Genomic DNA, 21,076 nt, shown 5'->3' with positions numbered 1-21,076 from the left:
TTCGTAGAAATCAAATTCGCGAAAATGCATTCGACAAAAGAGTAGGTATATACGACGGCCTTCCGCGAGATCGAGAGGTCGTCGCGTTAAACGACGGGAATCTTTTGTACGGCCCTGTATATACGGGAGAATAATGGCCGAACCGTGTCTCAATCGTGCTTTATGGGATGTAATTGCGGTCTGGCAAGGGGGCCCGGCCACGCCGATGTTTAAGCTCGGCCTGGCCAGCGCCCGCATACGAGCAAGGCGGATAGGAGCGTTACGGTTTTAACCTTCGCAACGAAGCACGAAACGAGTTTTCGTCTTCGCTCGGCATCGCGCCTTCATCGCTCGAGACCCTCGTCGTCTCGTTCCTCCGCGAAATCGAACGACTCCGCGGAAAAATCTATGATGACAGGAGAGTCGCGAGATCAAACCGTTCTTGATTGAAAACTAAAGGGGAGCCTAAACGCCGTCTTGTTTTATCGATAAAACATCATTTTTGAAAGCACCCTTTTCTTTTTATTGGTTGAATAAAATAATGAGTGCTTTTAATTTACAAAATTAATATTTTTAGTCATGGAAAAGAATTTATTATTCTATTCAACCAATCAAAAGAAACGCAAAAATGTTTTGTCGATGAAATAATGGAACAACGTTTAGGATCCCCTCAAATCTGGATTCGTAGTAAATTAAATTGATCCGTCTGCTGGATTCGAGCGCACTTTCCGCTAATCTCGCGACGACAAGAGGACGATATCGTACGGCGGCAAAAAGGCGGTAGACGGCGAAAGACGGAGGCGAAGAAAGGTAGACAGAGGGTGGATGACCGGCACAAAGGCGAGGTGGAATCGGCCGTTGTACGCCGTACCGGACACAGCATCGCCGTTAAAGTGGAGATACGACCCATAAAATTTCGATCTACGCGCCGGAGAGAGAGAGAGAGAAAGGGCGGGGCCGTATAGCGGAATACGAAATCAAATTGCCGGGGTGCGTCGAAAAAAGCAGTCATCGAGAGAGACTTTAACGATGGAGTTCCTCGGACTCGCGTCCTGGTGGCTCGCGTCGCCACAAAAGGGATTCGGAATAAAGCCGAGTTCTTGATCATCACGTTCCGATTAAGAAAGATCGATCAGATATTCCTAAACTGACGATAATCTCATTGATATAGTTCATTTTAAAATGCTGTAAGATTATCTATTTTCATACAAATCTGATCGTCTGATAAAATTACGGCGACATTGATTGATATCAATTACGCGGAATCTAGACTAGGGAAAATTTTATATAATCGTAGACCCAATTAAAGATCGTTAATCCAACTGATAAGGTCACCGTTTAATGTAAAATGACGTTAGAATACGACGATGCGAGGACATCTTGTATCGATATTGCGCGCAAATATTTATCTACAAGTTTATTCAAGCGTTTCTTCTCCATCAGCTGAATCACATCATTATCATCCATATCGAGATTTCGCGATATCGAACACACGAGCTCACATGAGCCTTCAACAAAGGTTTTGAACAAAGGTTAATGATTAATCTTGATAAGACAAACGATTTACCATCGTCTTTCCATTCCTTTTTTCCACTCGGAAAAATATAACGAGCGACTTTCTCAATGATTACCGACGTAACGCGAATGATCTGTCTCTTAATTGAATATCTCGGTCGATCTGTTCTACCTAGAAACCGCATTAGAACATATACACACTTTTACAATTGATTTTGTAACAGAGTTTCATGGAGTGCGTTCTTGAAAGTTGTTCTTTAAAGGTTACTTGTGGTTCAATTTTCAAAATACACTTGATAAACTTAAAACTTGAAGAAGTCGAATAAAAGATAAATATTCCATTGTATTCGGGAAAACTAGGAAGAACTCGGCGAATAATGTATAAGGAGCTTTCGATACATCCGATTTATTATAGGAAAATGAAGCAAGAAGAAAATGAAGAAACGAGCGGAAAGAGAAGATCTATTCTTCCGGGAAGATCTCGGAGTGCCGACAAGAAGGGTCCTTTAGGTCCTTTATTGATTCTTAAGTTCGTTGCTTTTTCTTTCATGTCAAACTGGTTATTAGAACTGGTTCCGGTTTCGTCATCGACCGCTATTATTGGCGCTTAACGGGGATTATCCCCGTTCTTTCTTCGAATCGCGCGCGCAAAAAAAAAAAAAGAGCGCTTTAACTTCTTAAGCACGCAAAAGTCATCACCTTTATTACTTACGAACGGAAAATTACCCCTAACGCTGAAATCCCTAATAAAATCTCACATAAAATAATTCCTACGACTTTCGGAACGATATGTATTTTACATCGATGCTTTTTTGCAGCTAGCAATTTAAATTTCTCTTTGCTTTTTCAATTTATTTACTGTATAATAAATTTAAAAAAATTCTTTCATTTATTATATAATTGGAGTATAGCATAAGAGTCGAATAAATGTATACGAAAAATTAAATTATTTAATTATTCCGGGTAAGTGTAATAGTAGTAATAACAGCGTTAGCGTGTCTATTGCGCCTATTGCATATAAATTAGTATGGTATATGACGTACATATCATTAATGAAGATACGCAAGCCGACAACTTTGAGAACGCGGTCAACCTAGTCGCACACTTTCACTAATTCGAGAGAGATTCTAAGGAGAGGCGTGATATACTTTATGGATATTCATCGTACTCATTAATTCATCAATCGCTGGGGATAATTAGCATTCGTTATAGTTTCGACGGCAATTTCGCGTCCGAGAACGATTCTTTAATCCGTCGAAGTCGAAGCTTGACATATTGAGGAAAAAAAAATGTGTCGTCTATCCGGCTTGATTAACATCGTACATTTTCGTCTCGAGAAATTCCGCCATATTCGTCGTCGCAAATCGAGTTTCGCCAAGTAACTCAATTTTCTAGATCGCAGAATCGAGTCAGCGTCGTTCCACCGGTAATTGGCAATCAATTCCGGAGAACCGAAGGGGCCGATATTTCGATCACTATAGCACTACTATATGAGGCCGTGTTTTATTAAGCAAATTACGCTTTCAGCAAGTCATAACGTTATCGCGTTGCGTAACAAATTAATCGCGGGATGATTCTTCGAGAGCGGCGCATGAATAAAATATGCTGAACTTTCCATTCTCCTTTATCAAATATAGTCGTCCTTATCTGCGTTCAAATGATACTCTCTTATATTAGATGAATCGTTATTGAAATATCTCAATAAAAGAATTAAAAAATATATCAGTGACATCATAGCGGCTGTTTCAATCAGTGATATTTTCAAATGTGAATGTTCTATGAAAATATCCAAGTTTTGTTTTATTTTTTTGTTGAGTTTAAATTGCCACACATTAAGAATAAAAAATATGTATAATTCTGAATTTTGTATACGCGTTTTATTTCAAACGTGCGTATATGTAGATAGAGATCCCAATGTTGCAAATATGTACAATTATATATTATACGAACTTTTCAAACTTTACTGCTATAATTAGTGAAATAAATAAAACAGAGGTGACTAAAATACTCCCTGATGTTCCGTAAAATGTCCTTATCAACTGCTTTAATCAGTGACATTTTCATTTTAACAGAGTTTCTGAGAAAATAAAAACGCAAATTACCGCTTCATAAATTAGGAACGAACTCTCTCGGGGCGAGTATAAAATTTCAGGTATAACGCGCGAACGGAAGAAGGAAAGAATTCCTGTTTCTCTTAATCTCGATCGGAGCCTTTTATATACGTATAAAGGTATAGTAACGGGACGGGGAATAAAGATCGCGACAAATTGCCGCGCGCGATAACCTTTTCGTGTAGCTGCTACTCGATTCGGGCGCGATCCAGATTGAATTATAGAGAGATTATCGGGACTCGTTTTCGTTGCTCAACGCGTTTCCGTCCTCCGGCTCCTCTGCGAAAGCTAAAGGGACCGAAATTCTCTCGCCTCTCCGCGGAAATGGATGGGTCCCGATTTTAATCAACCGTTAACTACGTCGTTAACGGCAATTCCTACAACTTGGAAACACGCGTTAGAGGCAGGCAGGCAAAAGGTGTCGGCTAATCGAACTGGAAATTACACCCGGCAAACTGAGAGCGCGCGCGACTATACTCTTCTCTCTCTCTCGCTCTCTGCTTGCGGAAAGTCGGCGCGATTCGTAAATTGGCGGATATTGGCAGCCGGCGCGAAACGTTTTGGTAGAGAATTTTTGCCAATTAACGGAAAGTTCATTACCCGTGGTGGAATGTCGACGCGACACGGGTTCGTCTACATATATATGTAGTTCCGCGACAATCGTGTTGCGAATTTATTTCACTCTCTCAAAAGTGAAAATGCAAATGGAATGCACGAAGTAGATTGCAAATACTTGATACTTGCGAAAATATTGCGTCGACGACCAAAATAAATTTTTTACATATCGTGAGAAATAAAATCCTCGATACAATTATATAGGAGGAGTGCGGTAAGTAGAGTACGAAAATAATTAAAAGTGCGAAAAAGTTCAACATTCCTCGCGTAATTGAATGCATCGTCTCGTGCATTCGAACAATAAAAGGGAAAATTGCGCGGCGGCGCGTTTCCTTATCAGAGAAGCAATTTGTTAAGTCATTCGCGCGCCTCGGAATTCCTTCGCGATTATTTCTTTTTTTTTTTCAACGATACAAGATAACGGTACGGTAAACATACGCGAGCTACGTATCGATCCCTGTTTGATGTAATTAATTGTGGCAAGTTATGACGGGAATAACGATTCTCTCTTCGACTTTAGAACGTGGGGAGAATGCGGAGCGAGATCTGACGCGGGAAGATTTATTTCTGTGGTACAACTCGATGTCGCTGCGGCATCCAGAGAATCGCATTTGTGTGGAGTATTTATAGCGACGGAGTATTTGTCTCGATAGAGGTCTAAACGCAACGGATCAATCAGCTGAGGCTTCTTCGGTCGCGCAATACATTTATATATATATATATATATATATATATATATGTATATACGCGAATCGTGCTTTCGCGGTAATTCAATTCCGGTGAAATGTGTCACCGTGAACTAAAATGTCAAATTAAAATTATATACACTGATAAATCATTCATTTTCGACCTCGTTACGGATAGAGAGATACTGTATTCGCTATTTAATCTACTTTCTATTTTATTGTAACGATAATTCATTGAAATATATGTGAATGCACAAATAAATTATTAATTTAGTTCGGAGATACTAAAAATATTTGTATTATTCAGGAAAATAATACGTATTGACGTATTCAATTTGAAAAGGTTGAAGGATTTCTTCTCGGTATCGCGATAATTATGCTCTCGTGAGCGACGCTTGTTGCTCTCTACATGCGCTTGCAGTCAATTTAATCTTACACAATATAAAAATAGACTAAAATCGATATTTCACCTCGGACAGGAATATCGGAATATGCCACGCGATGCGTCGTCGTTATGCGAAAGAGATGACAAATAAAGTATAAAATGACGAAATAAAAATAGAGGTACAACAGGATGTAATTAACGTCATAAATTAATTGACGTAATCAATGCAACGAGATTTTAATATAATAATTCATACGTGGATATATAATTATAAAAGAGACATTTATAACGATTACGATGCGACGATATTGAAATTTAATTAAAAAAAAATTTTCATTGATAATAATCACCTTTCAAAATTTATGTAAATTGTTTTAATCCTTTGCTATAAGCGAAAGATTAACGAGATAGAATGCGAATGGTGGATTCTTTAACGCAGAGTCAGCTTTTAACTGAGATATGCGATGCAAATTATATCAACAAGTAATAAAAGTATTTGGCAAACTAACTTTCCGGTATGCAGCAAAATAACATCTGCATAAAAATAAAATTTCATTTCATTTCCAGAATTTTTTACCTTCCAAAATTTCCCTCCTAAAATTTCAATTTTAACTCCTCCGAACTATTTGTTATTGCTTTCAAGAAAAATATTTGTACACTGATGAACAAACGCGAGTGTATATTGTTGAAAAACCAGATAGGGAGGAAAATACCGCAGCCATTTTAAGGGTATACGATATACAAGTTCGGTTTTGTGATTGTTGCGTCTACCCATATAGGATTGTTAGTCTTTGCAATAATATTGCCATGCTTGGCCCGACATGTGGGAACTAATGTTTGGCCAATAATACTTGGTAATTTATTCTGGGCCATGCTTGGTTGCGATATAATTAATTATCTTTTTGTTTTAATAACCTAATCTAACTTGACAGTATTTCTTCGTCGTGATTATATTCGCATTGCGTCGGCTTGTTGTAGTAATCGTTTTATTATTAATAAATATGTCGCAAAATTATTATAGGCAAAAAAAAGTATCGAAAATTAAAAAAGTTAAAAATTAATAATGAGTGTTATAATGTTGAATGTGACAACGCTAAGAAAGATAGCATAAAAAATAAAAATGAAATAGTGAATATTGACATAGGAGTATTAATTTGGAAGAAGATAATTTTGATCATTGTGATAATTGTGATGATTTTGTTAGCATTGATTCTCTCCGCACAAGTGACTCGAATAGTACAATATTATGTGATAATGGAGTTAATGATGCCAAAGACAACAGAAAAAATTCGACAATAGACACTAGCTAATTTGGACAGTCTGCGCTTGAATGTTGCGACAGATTTACTGCAAATATTGAGAGAAGAAGGCCACGTCTCTTTACCAAAAACTGCTCAAACTTTTTTAAATACCCAACATCATCGAGGGCCTAACAGATGACATAAAAGCCACTTTGCATTTTCGATGATCGCACGCGTATCCCGATTGACGTCGCGTATCGCGATTTCTTTGCTCCGTCCGCACATTCGATGCGAGATATATTCTCCGTGCATACACCGTGCACACACAGAAAGGAAACCGGGCGACGAGAAGGGGGAGAGGGGAAAAGGGAGGCGGAGGTGGAGACGTAGGTGAAGAAGGAACGTAGGGGAGGCGTACGTACAAGGAATTCATGAATACGAGATTGCACTCGAGGAGCCCCGGGTAAGAGGCTGCTGCAGTTACCAACTACAGCCGCACGGTTAGATTCCGTCGAGAAACCGAAAGCAGCGACGTTACATACAGAACGATACGACGGACGCGAAACTTTTTCACTCTGTCGCGTCTCCCCATTCTCTTCTCTTTTTTCCCTCCCCGTCAAAGAACGCGACGATTCGGGAAGAGCTGCGTTTTTTTTTTTTTTTTTTTTTTTTTTATTAAATTTTGATTAAAATTTTCAAGCAACGAGAAGAATTTAAGACGGATCTCTGCTCGTTTTAATTTTTTTGAAATATTCAGGACATTTTCTGGATGTCCTGAACGACATCCTTCGGATATGTGTACTGTTAGGGATATATAGACAAAAAATTGTTTTTCAATATATATTTTTTTTTTTTTTTCATATTTTGCACTAATAATATACTTGGAATCCGCAATCTTTAACAGCACAGCAGGACATTGAACATCCTCTGAATGTCCTCTAAACATCCTTCGGATATGTTGACAAAAAACTAGTTTTTCAATACGCGAAGCATCATATACATGTTAATTGAAACGACAGTACTCTAAGATTATTTCGCCAGCCAGGTTATCATCGAGAGCTCGCGCGCGCGCGCGAAATGTATATTTAATAAACATTTAATATATAAGTGTACGCGCTGTTTCTTCTTTCCTCTTTAAGCAAGTCGCTATCGGCGCTCTTCTCCAGCGGGAGTGGTAAATACTCCGTCGCTAAATTGAATGAGCGGCAAAAATGTTTCATCGGGGATGAGAGAACGATCCGCGCCGCTGGCGCAGATCGAGCCTCATCGCGATCCGATATGCTGCGCGAATATCGCATCGTATTTCCGAGAAGAGTTTGCCCGCCAGGAACGAGCTAGTGATTTCGCGAAATGAGCGGCCGACGCAACATTTCGGATTCCACCGGGGTTATTCCGCGGCGCGACAGCCTGGCCGAAGGGCTGAAACGCGGCCGGCAATTTTCGAGGAAGCTCGCGTGTCCCCACGGATGCTCCTGTTCTTCCTCCCATCTTTCCCTCTCGTGTCCGTGCATCCGGTTTCTCGACCCGAGGGAGACTCGACGCGATCGTTCGATCTTTAGTCGCGTAATTGGCTCCGGTTTGTTCCACCAACACATCCGAAAATCGCGCTTTTTTTATCCCCCGTAATCTTCCTTTAATTTCTTTCCTCCTCGATCTCTCATTCGCTTTAGTGATTGCGTATTCTTCGCCGTAAATTACGTATATTTCTTTATTTCCGTTTTGTACGCCTTCTTTCACGCGTCGATATTCCACGTATTTATTTTAATTATTTAATTTGACAGATAGATTTTATTCTTTGTTTTTCTTAATCTACCCAAGTATTGTAAAAAAACTCGAATATCGATAAAAAATATTTCCTCTCTACTCCAATTACTATAATACGATGACTAAGCTGGTCCGATAAATTTTAAAAAGACGCACACTCATCGTTCATAAAAATATACGACCGTCGATCTTCGTCCCTTCAGCGAAATGTACGAAGTCGCGAAAATTGATCGATCTTTATTTGGTCCTTTTCACGAATATTCGCGTCTCGCATTATGCAAAAACACGACACCATCGATCTCCATTCGGTCATCCGTGCAAAAAAAAAAAAAAAATAAATAAATAAAATAAAAAGCACATCGTGCGCCGTTCATTGCTACGTCGAGAGGTTGTCCTCGCCTGCTGCGGAAACCTGGCCATCGATCTCCGTTCGATCTATTCTCGGACCAGTTCACGGTATACGATCGATATATAAATAGATCGGACGTAGTGTGTATACTCGTTCAACGACTCGGCCGCGTGTTTGTTTCGCGTTGTCGACGCGGCACAAGATTTGTCGATCTTGAACGGTAGAATTCTACGTTCTCCTATACGTCAGACATGCATATTATATACGTATGCGTATACATCGGCATCTTTTGAACGCGCGACATCGTTCGTTTCCGCGTCGTTGTCATTTTACTCGCGATATATAAGTGCGCGAACGTAATCCGCCCACGCGATTTGAACTTGTGTGTCTGGAATTACACGTTCGATAATCCACGTGCGAAGGACAACTATACCCGTCCTTCAAAAATCGATCTAATCTGTTGCTATTGCCATCCCGAGCATTCTACAGCCTTCATTTATCATGAAGAGCGCGTGGATGAAAAAGTTTTACTGTATCGATATCGCTTTCGCGGTATTTTAAGAAGCGTGATATGATATCGATAGAGCAGACTTGAAATTAGAATCTTATTTGTAGCTAAAAGGAGATATTGATTTTTTTAATTTAATTTGTTCGAATAACATTATTTTAAGTAAAGGTTTTTTTGAAATATTTAATTCTATATTAAATACAAAACTAAATTAATAATTATTATTTTTATGATGAAAAGATTAATAACTGATAAATGTCTGATTTATTCTATCCAAGATTCTTAGAAACTTTAAACGAAAATAAATATACAAGCTTTCAAACCGAATCTTATCGTTGAATGATCGGATAATCTGACGATTAGTGTCAAGATGAAATTTTGCCGAAAGATTTATTTCTCACGTATAAAAAAATTGCTCCTGCTTTTTTTTTACTCGGCTAAATTTTTATTCCGCGCGTCTTACAATTCAGAAACGTTTCCAGTACGAATTATCTTCCGATAAACGCGAAGGGAACATTATTACACGGTGCAGGCGCGAGAAAAATATGCGTTACAAAGTGACGACGCGCAGAAGATAGCCCGAAGCCGCCGCGAGGGAGATGAAGAAAGAAAAGAGAAAAAGATGGGACGCGATCCTATCGGAAGTAAAGGATGATCCTGGTTCACACAATCGTGGATCACGGTGATCGCGTCTACGCCTACGAAGTCCCTCTCGATCTCCTGCCACGGATCCTCTGGCGCTGCAGATTCCGGACTGAATTTATCCGCGGCGAGAGAGAGAGAGAGAGAGAGAAAGATCCTCCTGCCGGATATGCGCAATGATACGCTATCGCCAAGCCGCTAATATTCGCTCTGTTCCGGTGCGCATTTGCGGCGATATGCGATCCCGATCGCCGATTGCTTCCAGGAGCTAACTATCGTCGCTTAATAACAAGATTTTATCGCGCTACATTGATAGCTTATAGGACGTAAGATCAGAGTAACGAAGAGTACATGTCATCAACGTTGCCTTACATTGAAATATAAATTATTATCGTCGTGAATTTGTTGCATTGCTCATTAGAGACTTAGAAAAAGGATTATTTCAATTTCCGAAATAATTGGACAAATTATATAAATCACGTATATGTAAATCGTATTTGTTCCCTTTCGACTAGAGTTTTAGTTTCCGTATTTATTTTCGATCGGCGAAGGCGAATTTGTTGCATTACTCATTAGAGACTTATGGAAAAGGGATTATTTAATCTAATTAAAATTTAGAATTTCCGAAATAATTGGAAAAAAAAATTAGATAAATCACGTATGTATGTAAATGGTATTTGTTCCCTTTAGACGAGTTTTAGTTTCCGTATCTATTCTCGATCGGCGAAGGCGAGAGGGCATTTACGAGAGTGAACCGAAGAAAGGGAGAAGAAGGTGAAGGTGTAGCAATTTTAAGGCGAGAATGGGCTCCTTAGGCCAAGGTGATCGAAAGCGATATACACGAAAGGAGTAACGAGCCGGCATCGTTAGCCGGTGCATGGTTTATTTAGAGCGTTCGACGGTAACGAGAAAAAGGATAACGAATTCCTTGGCCGGTTCCCCTCTCGCTTCGAGATTTAAAGGTCACGTGGCGCATCACCTCGACACTTTCATTCAAGATAATTTCGAGATAATTTCAAATAGATTCTTATGTAACTACAATATTAATACAACACTTCTGGGATATCGCTTTCACGACAGGGAAAATCTTATGCATTTTTCTCGCGATGCAATAAAAAAAAGTAAAATTTTTTCTGTCACTTCACGAAGAAAAGATTCCATCTATAATATTATGCACTCTCTATCTGAACATTTCGTCGCGAAAGGAAATTCTTTTTTAGAATTTGCCCTGAAAATCACGGTAATCGTGAGACAATACAGGTATATTGGAAGAATTATATAAGAGTTTCTCCGATTATTAATATATCTACACAATAATAAGACATAAAATTTTGTACATATTACTATAACCGATTTATCACGATTATCATGATTTTCAGGGTAATTCTAAGAGAAAAAAGACATCCGAAGTACTTCTCGAGACTTTGAAAATAAAATGCAATACGAATAGAGATTTGAGTTCGCAAGTAGGATTTCCTCCGAGTTATTCCACTCTCATCCGCGGAACGCAACGCGGCAATCGATGTGGGTTCAAATGGTTTCGTTAACCTCCCGGCGAAAACGAAAGTCACCGTATGCAGCATCGTCCGAGGGAGAGAAAGAGAGAGAGAGAGACACACAGCGGGCAACATTAGCGAGCGGCGATGGTCTCGAGATGGTCTATCTCGCCGGAGGAGGTCGATAGCGTGGCGGGCGACCTCGATCGAGGACACTCGCCCGGTGAGAAAATCGCGGATGTCCTTTCGAGCTTTCGCGTTACATCAATCGCGCAGTATGATGCAGAAACGCGTGACGTAACGTTGCATCTGCCGAAAAAATGTGCGCTTTTTTCCTCGGTGCGTTTGTCCGAAACTCATCTCCCATTTCTCAATCTCGATCTTCTCACGTTTATTAAATACCAAAAAATTTCAAATAAGTAAATTGTTTCTCTCGTCTTGCAAATTTAAGGAAAAAGCTTTCAAAAAAATTATATGACTTCAAAGTATTAAAGTAGATGTGTTAAATTGAGATTGAAAGTAGGGGAAGAAAATTTATCGACTCGAAAATCACACCGAAGCACCGAAATTCTCTTTTCTTATAAATAGACGTACCTTGTAGCTGGGAAAACTCGCAATCTTGCTGAAATGTCACACTTGAGTGAATCACAGTTACAAACGTGGTTTTACGAATGGAGCGGCTATAAGTGTCGCAAATAACCCTAACCCGCAATCTTCGATATTTCATCTGAACGTCGAAAGTACGGGTTTAGTGAGACTCGAGTCGTGAAAAAAAAAAATATTAGAAATTACGGGTATTTTGCATCTAACTGTGCTTAGCCGCATTTAAGTCACAGATCGAGCATGCGTCCGTCACGATTGACTTTTCGATCGATCGTTTTCAGAAAACCAATCTCGATACGTTCATTCGGAACTCGAATAAAAAGAAAAATATGCGGGACGCGAAGAATCGGGAGAAATTTTATCATTTTAATAACACAGATATATTCAAATTTTCTTATAAATCCAACTCGCAATTGTTATTCGCGAATCCAAAGTTTGATCTACTCGCGCGTCTACTCTTGACATCTAACATTTAAGGTTCAATTGCGATGCTATGTATATCGCGTATGTATAATGCATCAAAGCAAACACAATCGTGCCGATATATCGTGCAGCAGAACTACCAACTATTATCATTGCAGAAACCAATATTTAAGGACAATCACGTTGCTAATGTGCCTCGACGAACTATGTGCATTGCACGTGCATGCTCTATAGTCGATACTTTGCCGAGATATATATCGCGTACGAGGAAATCTAAAACTATGCGCCGTTGGTCTCCCCATTCTGTATTACGGATAAATCGTAATATATTCGCTACGAGGGAGAGAGATCCACGTGGGGAATGACATAAGAGACTATAAAATTCAATATATATTTCCCTCCGATACTTCAAATAAACGCCTTTTGTCCATATTTACGTCCATAAATATTCAACGATTTTTACAATCCAAAAAAGAACAAGAACAAAGGAAAATTGTTGATTAATCGTCGCTACGTAATCACGGCTTGTTAGCAAAATGCATAAAAAATATAATCACTTTACGTAACTCTACTACCATAACCAGATTGTATAACAAATGCGCAACATGACCGCGCTTTACTACAACTTTCTCTACAAAGTCGCTGCATCAAAAATTAATAAAGCGACGTCACATATATGTATTATGTGTGACAAAAAAATACAACTCGATTTGTAAAACAATAGCGACCTGTCTCTAAGAAAAATCGATAATTTATATATCGAAATTAAATACTGTTATTAATTAAATCCGCTCTACATCGAAAACATATAAAAGGTGGAAAAAAGACTTGTTTTTCCATAAAAATAAATAAATAAAAACACTCGAACTGTCATTCCCTTAGAGTCATTGGACCGTCTCTCGTCGCCATGCAAATAAATGTAAAAAAAAAAAACGACAAATAGAAAAGGGAGAACGACCGATCGACGAGGAACGAAAAGGCGTGGTCGCATGCTATTAGTAATAGTGAAGACGTACCCTGTACCAAGTGGCCACCTGCGAGGCGCTCGGAAGGGGTGGAGAAGCGGTGGTGGTTTATCCGAACCGGAGATGTGGAGGGTGGTGGTTGGTGGTGGAGGGCCCGAGAGAGGCGCGTTTTTTTTAACGCGCGGTATTTGCGGTATTCGAAGGAGAGGTGTGCGCGCGTTTGTAGATGGGGCCCCACAACACACGAGACGATAGTAGCGGCACAGGTTGGTGGTGGTTGGTGGCGGGTGTGGAGTGTATTTCGCCCCCGTGCAGGGTGAGGCAAAAGCAAAAACAACAACAACAACAACACCACAGGTCAGAAGATACACGGTTATCGGCGATCACGCGAGACAAAAACTGTAGATATAATATGTATGTATAATATATACATATATATAAATCTCTATACACATATTGTATAATTGACGTATGAATAATACAAGTGCAGATACATATCATGAGACGCCGTCTCAGGATGAATTGGAGGAGCGACGCGTATTGGTTTTAGTTTACAACGAAATGTCATTCGTATCTCGCGCGCCGGTATTTAATTACTTAAATAAAGAGATTTTTGCAACATGCTCATCGAATTCATCCTGAGAGTGGCAGGACATAAATATTTCAATGAATTAATGTAACCAAAAATACAAAATATTGGATAGAAATCAAGTTTTAAAAAATTGAAAACAGGATTCGAACTGGGTATCAGTATACAGATTTTCGCTTTTATATAGTTTCATGCAAACAAAAGCACGTAATCCTCGTGTGTAATCCAATCGATGGACCGTACACTGGTATCGCATTTTTAGATCACTCTAAATTTCTTTCACGTATCCTGATACCAAGATCGTGTGAACGATATATGTACACATGTCTCTACTAAATAAGAAATCTATAAATCAATTTGGCGAAACATGAGAAAATTAAAGAAATAATTCGCAGACTCGGCAATCCGACTCTGCGAAGGGAACTAAAACAGAGAGAAGCGAAAGAAGAAAAACGAAAATAACGAGTGAGTAGCTGATCCCTTTTTTTTTTTTGCGAAAGAGGATTTAAACGGGGACATTTATCGGGGTTTCTGTGCTGTACCTCCTGTGTCCCGGAAGGCAAGCATGTGGGGCAGAAAGACGACACGCGTGAAAATTCTTGCGTGACAAAGAGAGCAGAAGAGAGAGATAGAAAGACGGAAAGAGAGAGGAAGAGATAAAGATGGAGAGGACGAAAGAAGGACGGAGCGTGACGGCTTCACAGAAAGCGAAAAGCCACACACATTTATTATCGATATATATATATATATATATATATATATATATTCTAGTCTCTATTTCGCTCTATAACAGGATTACTGCTGTGCGTGTCCGTTCTCGGCACGCCTCGGCAACAAAGTGCATCTAACACGTGCTCTTGTGCGGTCGTTAAAGTTCTCGAGAGCACGACGAAAGCGAGTACTCGGTAGGATTCAAAAGCGATGACTATCGAATCGTGCAGTATTGTTGACCGAACCGAACGAGATTTCTTTTGAAGTCGGATAAAAGGAAATCCAGTAATCAACGGAAAAGTAAAATTACAGTTGGAGAGTTTACCGCAACGCGATGTGGGTTAACCTACTTTTTCAAAAATCTCGAGAGGCAATCTCTCGATTTTAAGATTCATTATCTGCAATTCCTAAATTATGTACTAATTTTTTATTACACGGATACAATGACGTTTGATGATGGGTGGAGCTGCTTCGCTACTGCGAAAAAGGCTCGGTATTGCGAAACAAAAATAAAAAAAAAAAAAAAAAAACCGACATACGTCGGTCCGATTAATATATCGTCTTTGAATCCGGTACATACTCTCGGCGGTCCCGTGGGACAATTCGCCAGCGGAAAGCAGCAGAAGAGAGACTGGAATCTCGCTCTCTCCTCGCCTCGAGAATTCGTCATTACTCGCTCTGGCGGCTCTTAATTTCGCGCTGTCTGCAATCTCGCGAAATCGGCATGTAAAACGCGCTGCTACCTCCGCTCTCGGTGCGCAACATTGTGCGTTGTACTTTTTGCCGCCCGAGGAACTATGAGCGGTTTTGCGACGATGAAGAGGTCGGGCGGGTGAGAGCGGGAGGAGAGCCAGAGATAGAGAGAGAGAGAGAGAGAAAGAGAGAGAGAGAGAAAAGAGGGAGACAAGAGGGACAGGGAGCGTCCTTCGAAAAAAGCCTGATAGAGTCCTTGGGATCCGGTGCGCGTGCGCGCGAGAAGCGGATGCGAGCGGTGATAAATGACAGATCCGATGGGGTTCGACCGTAATCGGCGATTAATCGATACTCGGCGATCCTCGGTGAAATATACACGCGACCGCAATTTCCAGCGGGAACAAATCGCCCCGGGTGGCGCAGGTACGAATTATATTATACTACGCGCGCTCGTTCTCCTCCCGAGAGATCGCGGGCGAATTTCTCAACGAAACGCGGCCGGCTCGAGGGAATATGCAAGTACACAAGAGAGCGCTCATGCGCGCCACACAACTCGCGCTAAATCGGGGTTATATACGAATTACATTTACCCGGCGCGCTTTCGATCGCGGGAGAGAGAGAGAGAGAGAGAGAATTTCTCAACGAAATACGTGTAATTATTGTGCGAAGGACTCCGGCGCGAGCGCACGTCCGCGATATGGAGACGGCAAAACGAGAATCCGCCACGGGCTTCATAAATTTCCGACGTAAGGATCGTCCGGGCAGAAATAACACGCGCGAGCGCGCGCGCGGGATTTATTGCCGCGAAAGAGAATAATGCGTTCCGTTTTCAATTTCTCCCCCTCATCTTCCAACGCGCCTGTCCGTCTATCCGTCCGTCCATCTGTCTGTCTTGCGCGCTATCGAACAGCCGGGAGATAAATTTGAGTCCGCGAGTGAATCGTTCGATCGTCGTTAAGAACGCGTCGATGTTAAACCGCTCCCCTTCCTCGAGAGGCTCAACAGGCTATTTTCAAGGCCGCTTCCCTCGGGAGATGTTCGCTACATCGGCGAGAAGAGGCTCTTCTCTCCGTTACCTGTACAAGAGGTCGTCATCGCTCTCATACCTTGGGCAAGGACGCCAGACATTGCTGCTTCACGTCCCAGACCAGCTGATCCTTCGGGAATTGCAGACACTTGCTGACGTAGAGCTCGGGCACGTGGATCCGCGCGAGGAGCATCCCCTCGTTGACTGGGGTGTTCTCCGCCGCCGCGAGCGCCTCCTCCGCATTTTGCTGAGCCTGCGGAGTCGAGCAACCGACAGCTGCCTGATTCGCGCTGCCAGGTGAGCTTTGCTGCGATTGCTGCGATTGAGGCGACGACTGCTGGGACTGTTGCTGCTGCTTTGGTCCCGCCTCCATTGCGAGGACCTCGCGGTTCCTGAGGGTTCCACCTTCAGTAGCTCACATCTGAAACATCAAAAGTTGCGTCGCAATTATTCATCAGATGTTTCATCGTATTTTTAATATAGACGAGAAAACAATTGCTAACAAATTACGTAATCAATTTCTAGACATTCACATATATATGTTCTCTTACGCCTCGATCTCTATTAATACGCGTTTTCAAAGTCGACAAGGTGTTAAAAAGTCTTACACAATCAGAGAGTTCGTGGAAGAGTCGACAGAAAAATCCCACGACGCGATATTTTCCCGTTTCTTAGTTATCCCCGAATTTTTTTCTCTCGCCCGTTCACTTTTTGCTTACTCCAAAATCGCCGAAGCGATTGAATCGTTAATTTTTTATCTCTTTCATTTCCGCAGTGCCCCTGTCGTCGAATTTTTTCGAGCGACTCGCAAAAATACACACGCACAAGTTTCTTTCTTTCTTTTTTTTTTTTTGACGCATTGCGACGAGAAGTAAATAAATGAATAATCGTCGCTCAGGAGGATCGTCTTCTGGCAAAACGTGGATTTGTTAACGAGTGGCCGTAAATGCCAGAATGCAGACGAGAAAGAGAGACCAGACGTTTCGATCGGGGAAAAGGAAATTAAAACGGCGAAGGTCCGCTGTTTACGACCACGACGAGGTGTAACGGTAAAGGACGGGATTACCGCGGTGGAAATAAAGAAACGGCGCCAGTCCACGGCGATTTTTAACGCTCATATAAAAGACATTTTATGTGCCCCTCGCTATTTTCCCTCTTCTCTGCTTTTTTGTACGCATTTTCACTTATTTATTTATTTCTCCTTTTTTTTGTTTCGCGATGCGTAATCAGAGATCCGAATCGAGGAGCTTTAAGAATCCCGATCGCTACTGCGAGACATCGCAATCTCCTTCTCGGGTAGAGAGAGAGAGAGAGAGAGAGAGAGAGAGAGAGAGAGAGAGAGAGAGAGAGACGACCGTAATTTATATAACGCCAGGAATGGCTTTTCTTCCATACCGGGGGCCGTGAAGAAAAGAATGACCGATCCGTTCGAGGCGCGAGACTCATCGTTTTGAATTGATTATGCAAATTAACCGCGCGCTCACCTTTCGCGTCGCGACTCGACGTACATACATATATATATATATATATATGTATGTGCGCAGGGCCGGGTCCTTCGTACAGGATGTAACTCTTCCCCTCCACGCGTCTCTATAAACGTTGAGAGTCAGAAAAAATCTCCGCTCGCGGAGAATTAATCTCGCCTTTACCTGCGCGTAAAGTTAATCTATGCGGGTATTAAATATTTATTCCGATATTTAAATAAGAGAGTAAATGTAGAATTTTATTGTATATATCCATAGAGAAATTATTTATATGATGAATAATTTATATGTTGAATATTGGTAATATGTATTAAATAAAAATATAAAAAAAAAAAAACCGTGAATAAAGTGCGATATTACTCCGTCCTAAGAGAACCTGTATCCTGACAACATTCTCGGAAATTCCTCGATCCGATCCTGGATATATGCAGTTATGAAGGCAACATTGCGAGGGAGAGAGAGAGAAAAACTTTTTCCACCTTCCAGGCATCTCGTGATTCCTGCTACGCATTTTCAAACCGTCGTCTACCATAATGACAAGCGTTTATATTAATTAATTAACTCCTGACTGTGTGCATCTATCGCGCGTTACACTCGACGCTGTTAAACCGCAGACTCGAGAAAGAGAGAGAAGCCTCCCTAAATCCGAGGAATCTATAATTCATAAGCTCTCGAAAGATAAGATGAAACGATGTTTGATAATCTCACGGAGTATCTCCTTTTGAATCGTCATCGCGCGTTCGGAAAGATTTCTATGAACGAGCCTCTGATAAATGGACTTCTGTCCTTCCTCATCACCGCTGATGATGAACCATGGGGCCTGGCATGATATACGTATCGTCGCTAAAACGAGCACCAGGCTAAGCTAAGCAAGCCTGCATCCGTCTTTATCTCGCCGCGGCTTTCACGCGTTCATCGTCGTGCGATAACGCGTTTGTAATATAATTCCGCCTCCAACCTGTCGGATTAATCACCGACGAAATAGCTGACGTCTTAACAAACGCGATCGCTTTCACTCGAAAGTCGCCAAGTTTTATCTCGCAATTCGCGGTGTCCTTTATTTGCATCCGCGAATCGTGTAATCCCGTGACTTACGAGAAATCATTTTTTCTTTGCACATTTGCTCTTGAAAGAAATTCGACTCCTCCTTTGATCAATACTAGAGATAAAATTGAAAGATCGTGGGAAAGAAAATTTCATTCAAAAATTAGAAATAGAATTTCAATGATTTATCTTCCTTTACTCTCTCTCTCTCTCTCTCCTCTTCTTACATCTCTTTGATATATATTTAATTCAATTTTGCGATTTCTTCAAGTGTTTACGTTTCGACGCGAGGGAATGATTTTACTTCGGATTCTTCGGAACGAGATTATCTTGCAGTTAGAGACGCTTCCTTTATATGTATAAGCGAGGAAGAAAATTAGAGTAAAAGGGCTCCATGGAAACGGAAAGATGGAATTCTGAAGGGTATATAAGTGCGCGAGACGTTAGGTGCTATGTGAGAAGAAGTTTGATGGGAAACCGCAGACGCCATTAAACGTAACCGTCTTGTCGGGGGAGTCCCGCGGACTACGTTAAAACTTCAAATAACCCACTGACCACACTGTACACGTGTGTATATAACTTATGTTTCGAGGACAATGAGCTTGAAAAGAAATCCGAAGAACCGCGCGAAGGTCACGGAGATTTTAACTGTCGAGTCATAAATCCGTTCGACACGTCTCGAGATTTTTGCATCCTTCCCGAGCTTTCACGAGCTTTCGTAGAAATTCACATGAAAGTCTATAAATACTACAAAATTAACATTTTTGTCTATATTCTTGAATAAAGATGTTCTCTTGCCACAATGTAATTTACAACATTTGAGGAAATTATACACGGAGAGAATTTTCCCTCAGAATTTACTCAATATGGGTGTAATATGTACATAATAAATTATTGCGGTAGACATCAATATTTTTTATTGTAGTAAATATTAATCAGAGAGAGGCTCTTATAAAATTCTTCCAATACCACATATTGCCCCACAATTACCATGATTTTCCGAAGATTTTAACTGTCGAGTCATAAATCCGTTCGACACGTTTCGAGATTTTTGCATCCTTCCCGAGCTTTCACGAGCTTTCGTAGAAATTCACATGAAAGTCTATAAATACTACAAAATCAACATTTTTGTCTATATTCTTGAATAAAGATGTTCTCTTTTCACAATGTAATTTACAACATTTGAGGAAATTGTACACGGAGAGAATTTTCCCTTAGAATTTACTCAATATGGGTGTAATACATAGTAAATTATTGCGGTAGACATTAATATTTTTCATTGTAGTAAATATTAATCAGAGAGAAGCTCTTATCAAATTCTTCCAATACCACATATTGCCCCACAATTACCATGATTTTCCGGGTAAATTCAAAGAGAAAAGTCTCTTTGTGCATGCATATAGATACATAATTTTTAACTCCGATAATTAATTACTCAACGCGTAGAGAAGGGATGATGCAGTTTTCGTATACGATATTTCACAGTAGATTATAATAGTTGCGATGATAACGACACACACACACACATTTGCTACTTTTTCCAAGTGACGAATCGATCATCGCCGGCCCGATGGGACTATCCGGCGAAACCGGTAGAGAAGAGGATACAGAACGATACAGAAGAAGAAGTAGAAGAAGAACAAGAAGGGAGGCTATAAGAAAGATAATAAGAGGGAACGCGAAGAGAGACGATGATGAACCGAGGAGGGATAGGGGGCTCATGGGTGCGTATAGATGAACGCGAATGGACCTATATGGGTGGACTGACCGACGGACGCATCAATGACAAGACGTAAATCATAGTTTTATGACCCGTCTTTATGTGGCCCTTATTCGTGGCACTCATCGGTGGAAGAGAGCCTCTTGGATTTTTCTGTCTGGCCACCCTGTACTTGCATATCCAGGGCCGTATCGATTACCATCGATCGTACGAAGGTTTGTGCTTTCACAAAATCATCCTCTCTTTAAAAGGTTCTATCGATCTTATTCATTTATTGCTGAAATAACGCGGTACAGTGCTCTTGATATTTTTCGGAAATGACGTTACATGTCAATAATGTCACATACGTAGGTACATGAAGAAATGACGAGATTTAATTTCGTTGCAATGTAATAATTTTAATTCCGTGTTTATTTCATACGCGACGCGAATGAGAAATCACGAAAGCGCAAATGGATGATCGATTCGCAGAGCATTACATTCTTTCGTTCATCGTGAAGTTTTAAACTTGGGAGTCTTTAGAAAT

The 21,076-nt window shown here is 40.7% G+C and overlaps 1 protein-coding gene across 1 annotated transcript in view; it reads right to left on the bottom strand.

Moving 5' to 3' along the window:
* The window catches only part of Prosap (SH3 and multiple ankyrin repeat domains prosap), a 123,827-nt gene that overhangs the window by 21,495 nt on the left and 81,256 nt on the right, over window positions 1-21,076 (bottom strand). The window contains 2 exon segments of the mRNA XM_085482566.1: window positions 13,334-13,353; window positions 16,381-16,723. Of these exon segments, the coding sequence (XP_085338692.1) occupies window positions 13,334-13,353; window positions 16,381-16,675 (315 nt within the window). The 5' untranslated portion in view covers window positions 16,676-16,723.

The sequence above is a fragment of the Nylanderia fulva genome, unplaced genomic scaffold (assembly GCF_048542155.1).
Source record: "Nylanderia fulva isolate GAGA-0341 unplaced genomic scaffold, ASM4854215v1 Scaffold21, whole genome shotgun sequence".
NCBI classification, from domain to species: Eukaryota; Metazoa; Arthropoda; class Insecta; order Hymenoptera; family Formicidae; genus Nylanderia; species Nylanderia fulva.
The sequence above is the reverse complement of the archived record's forward strand: the minus strand, read 5'-3'. Positions and strand labels throughout refer to the sequence as shown.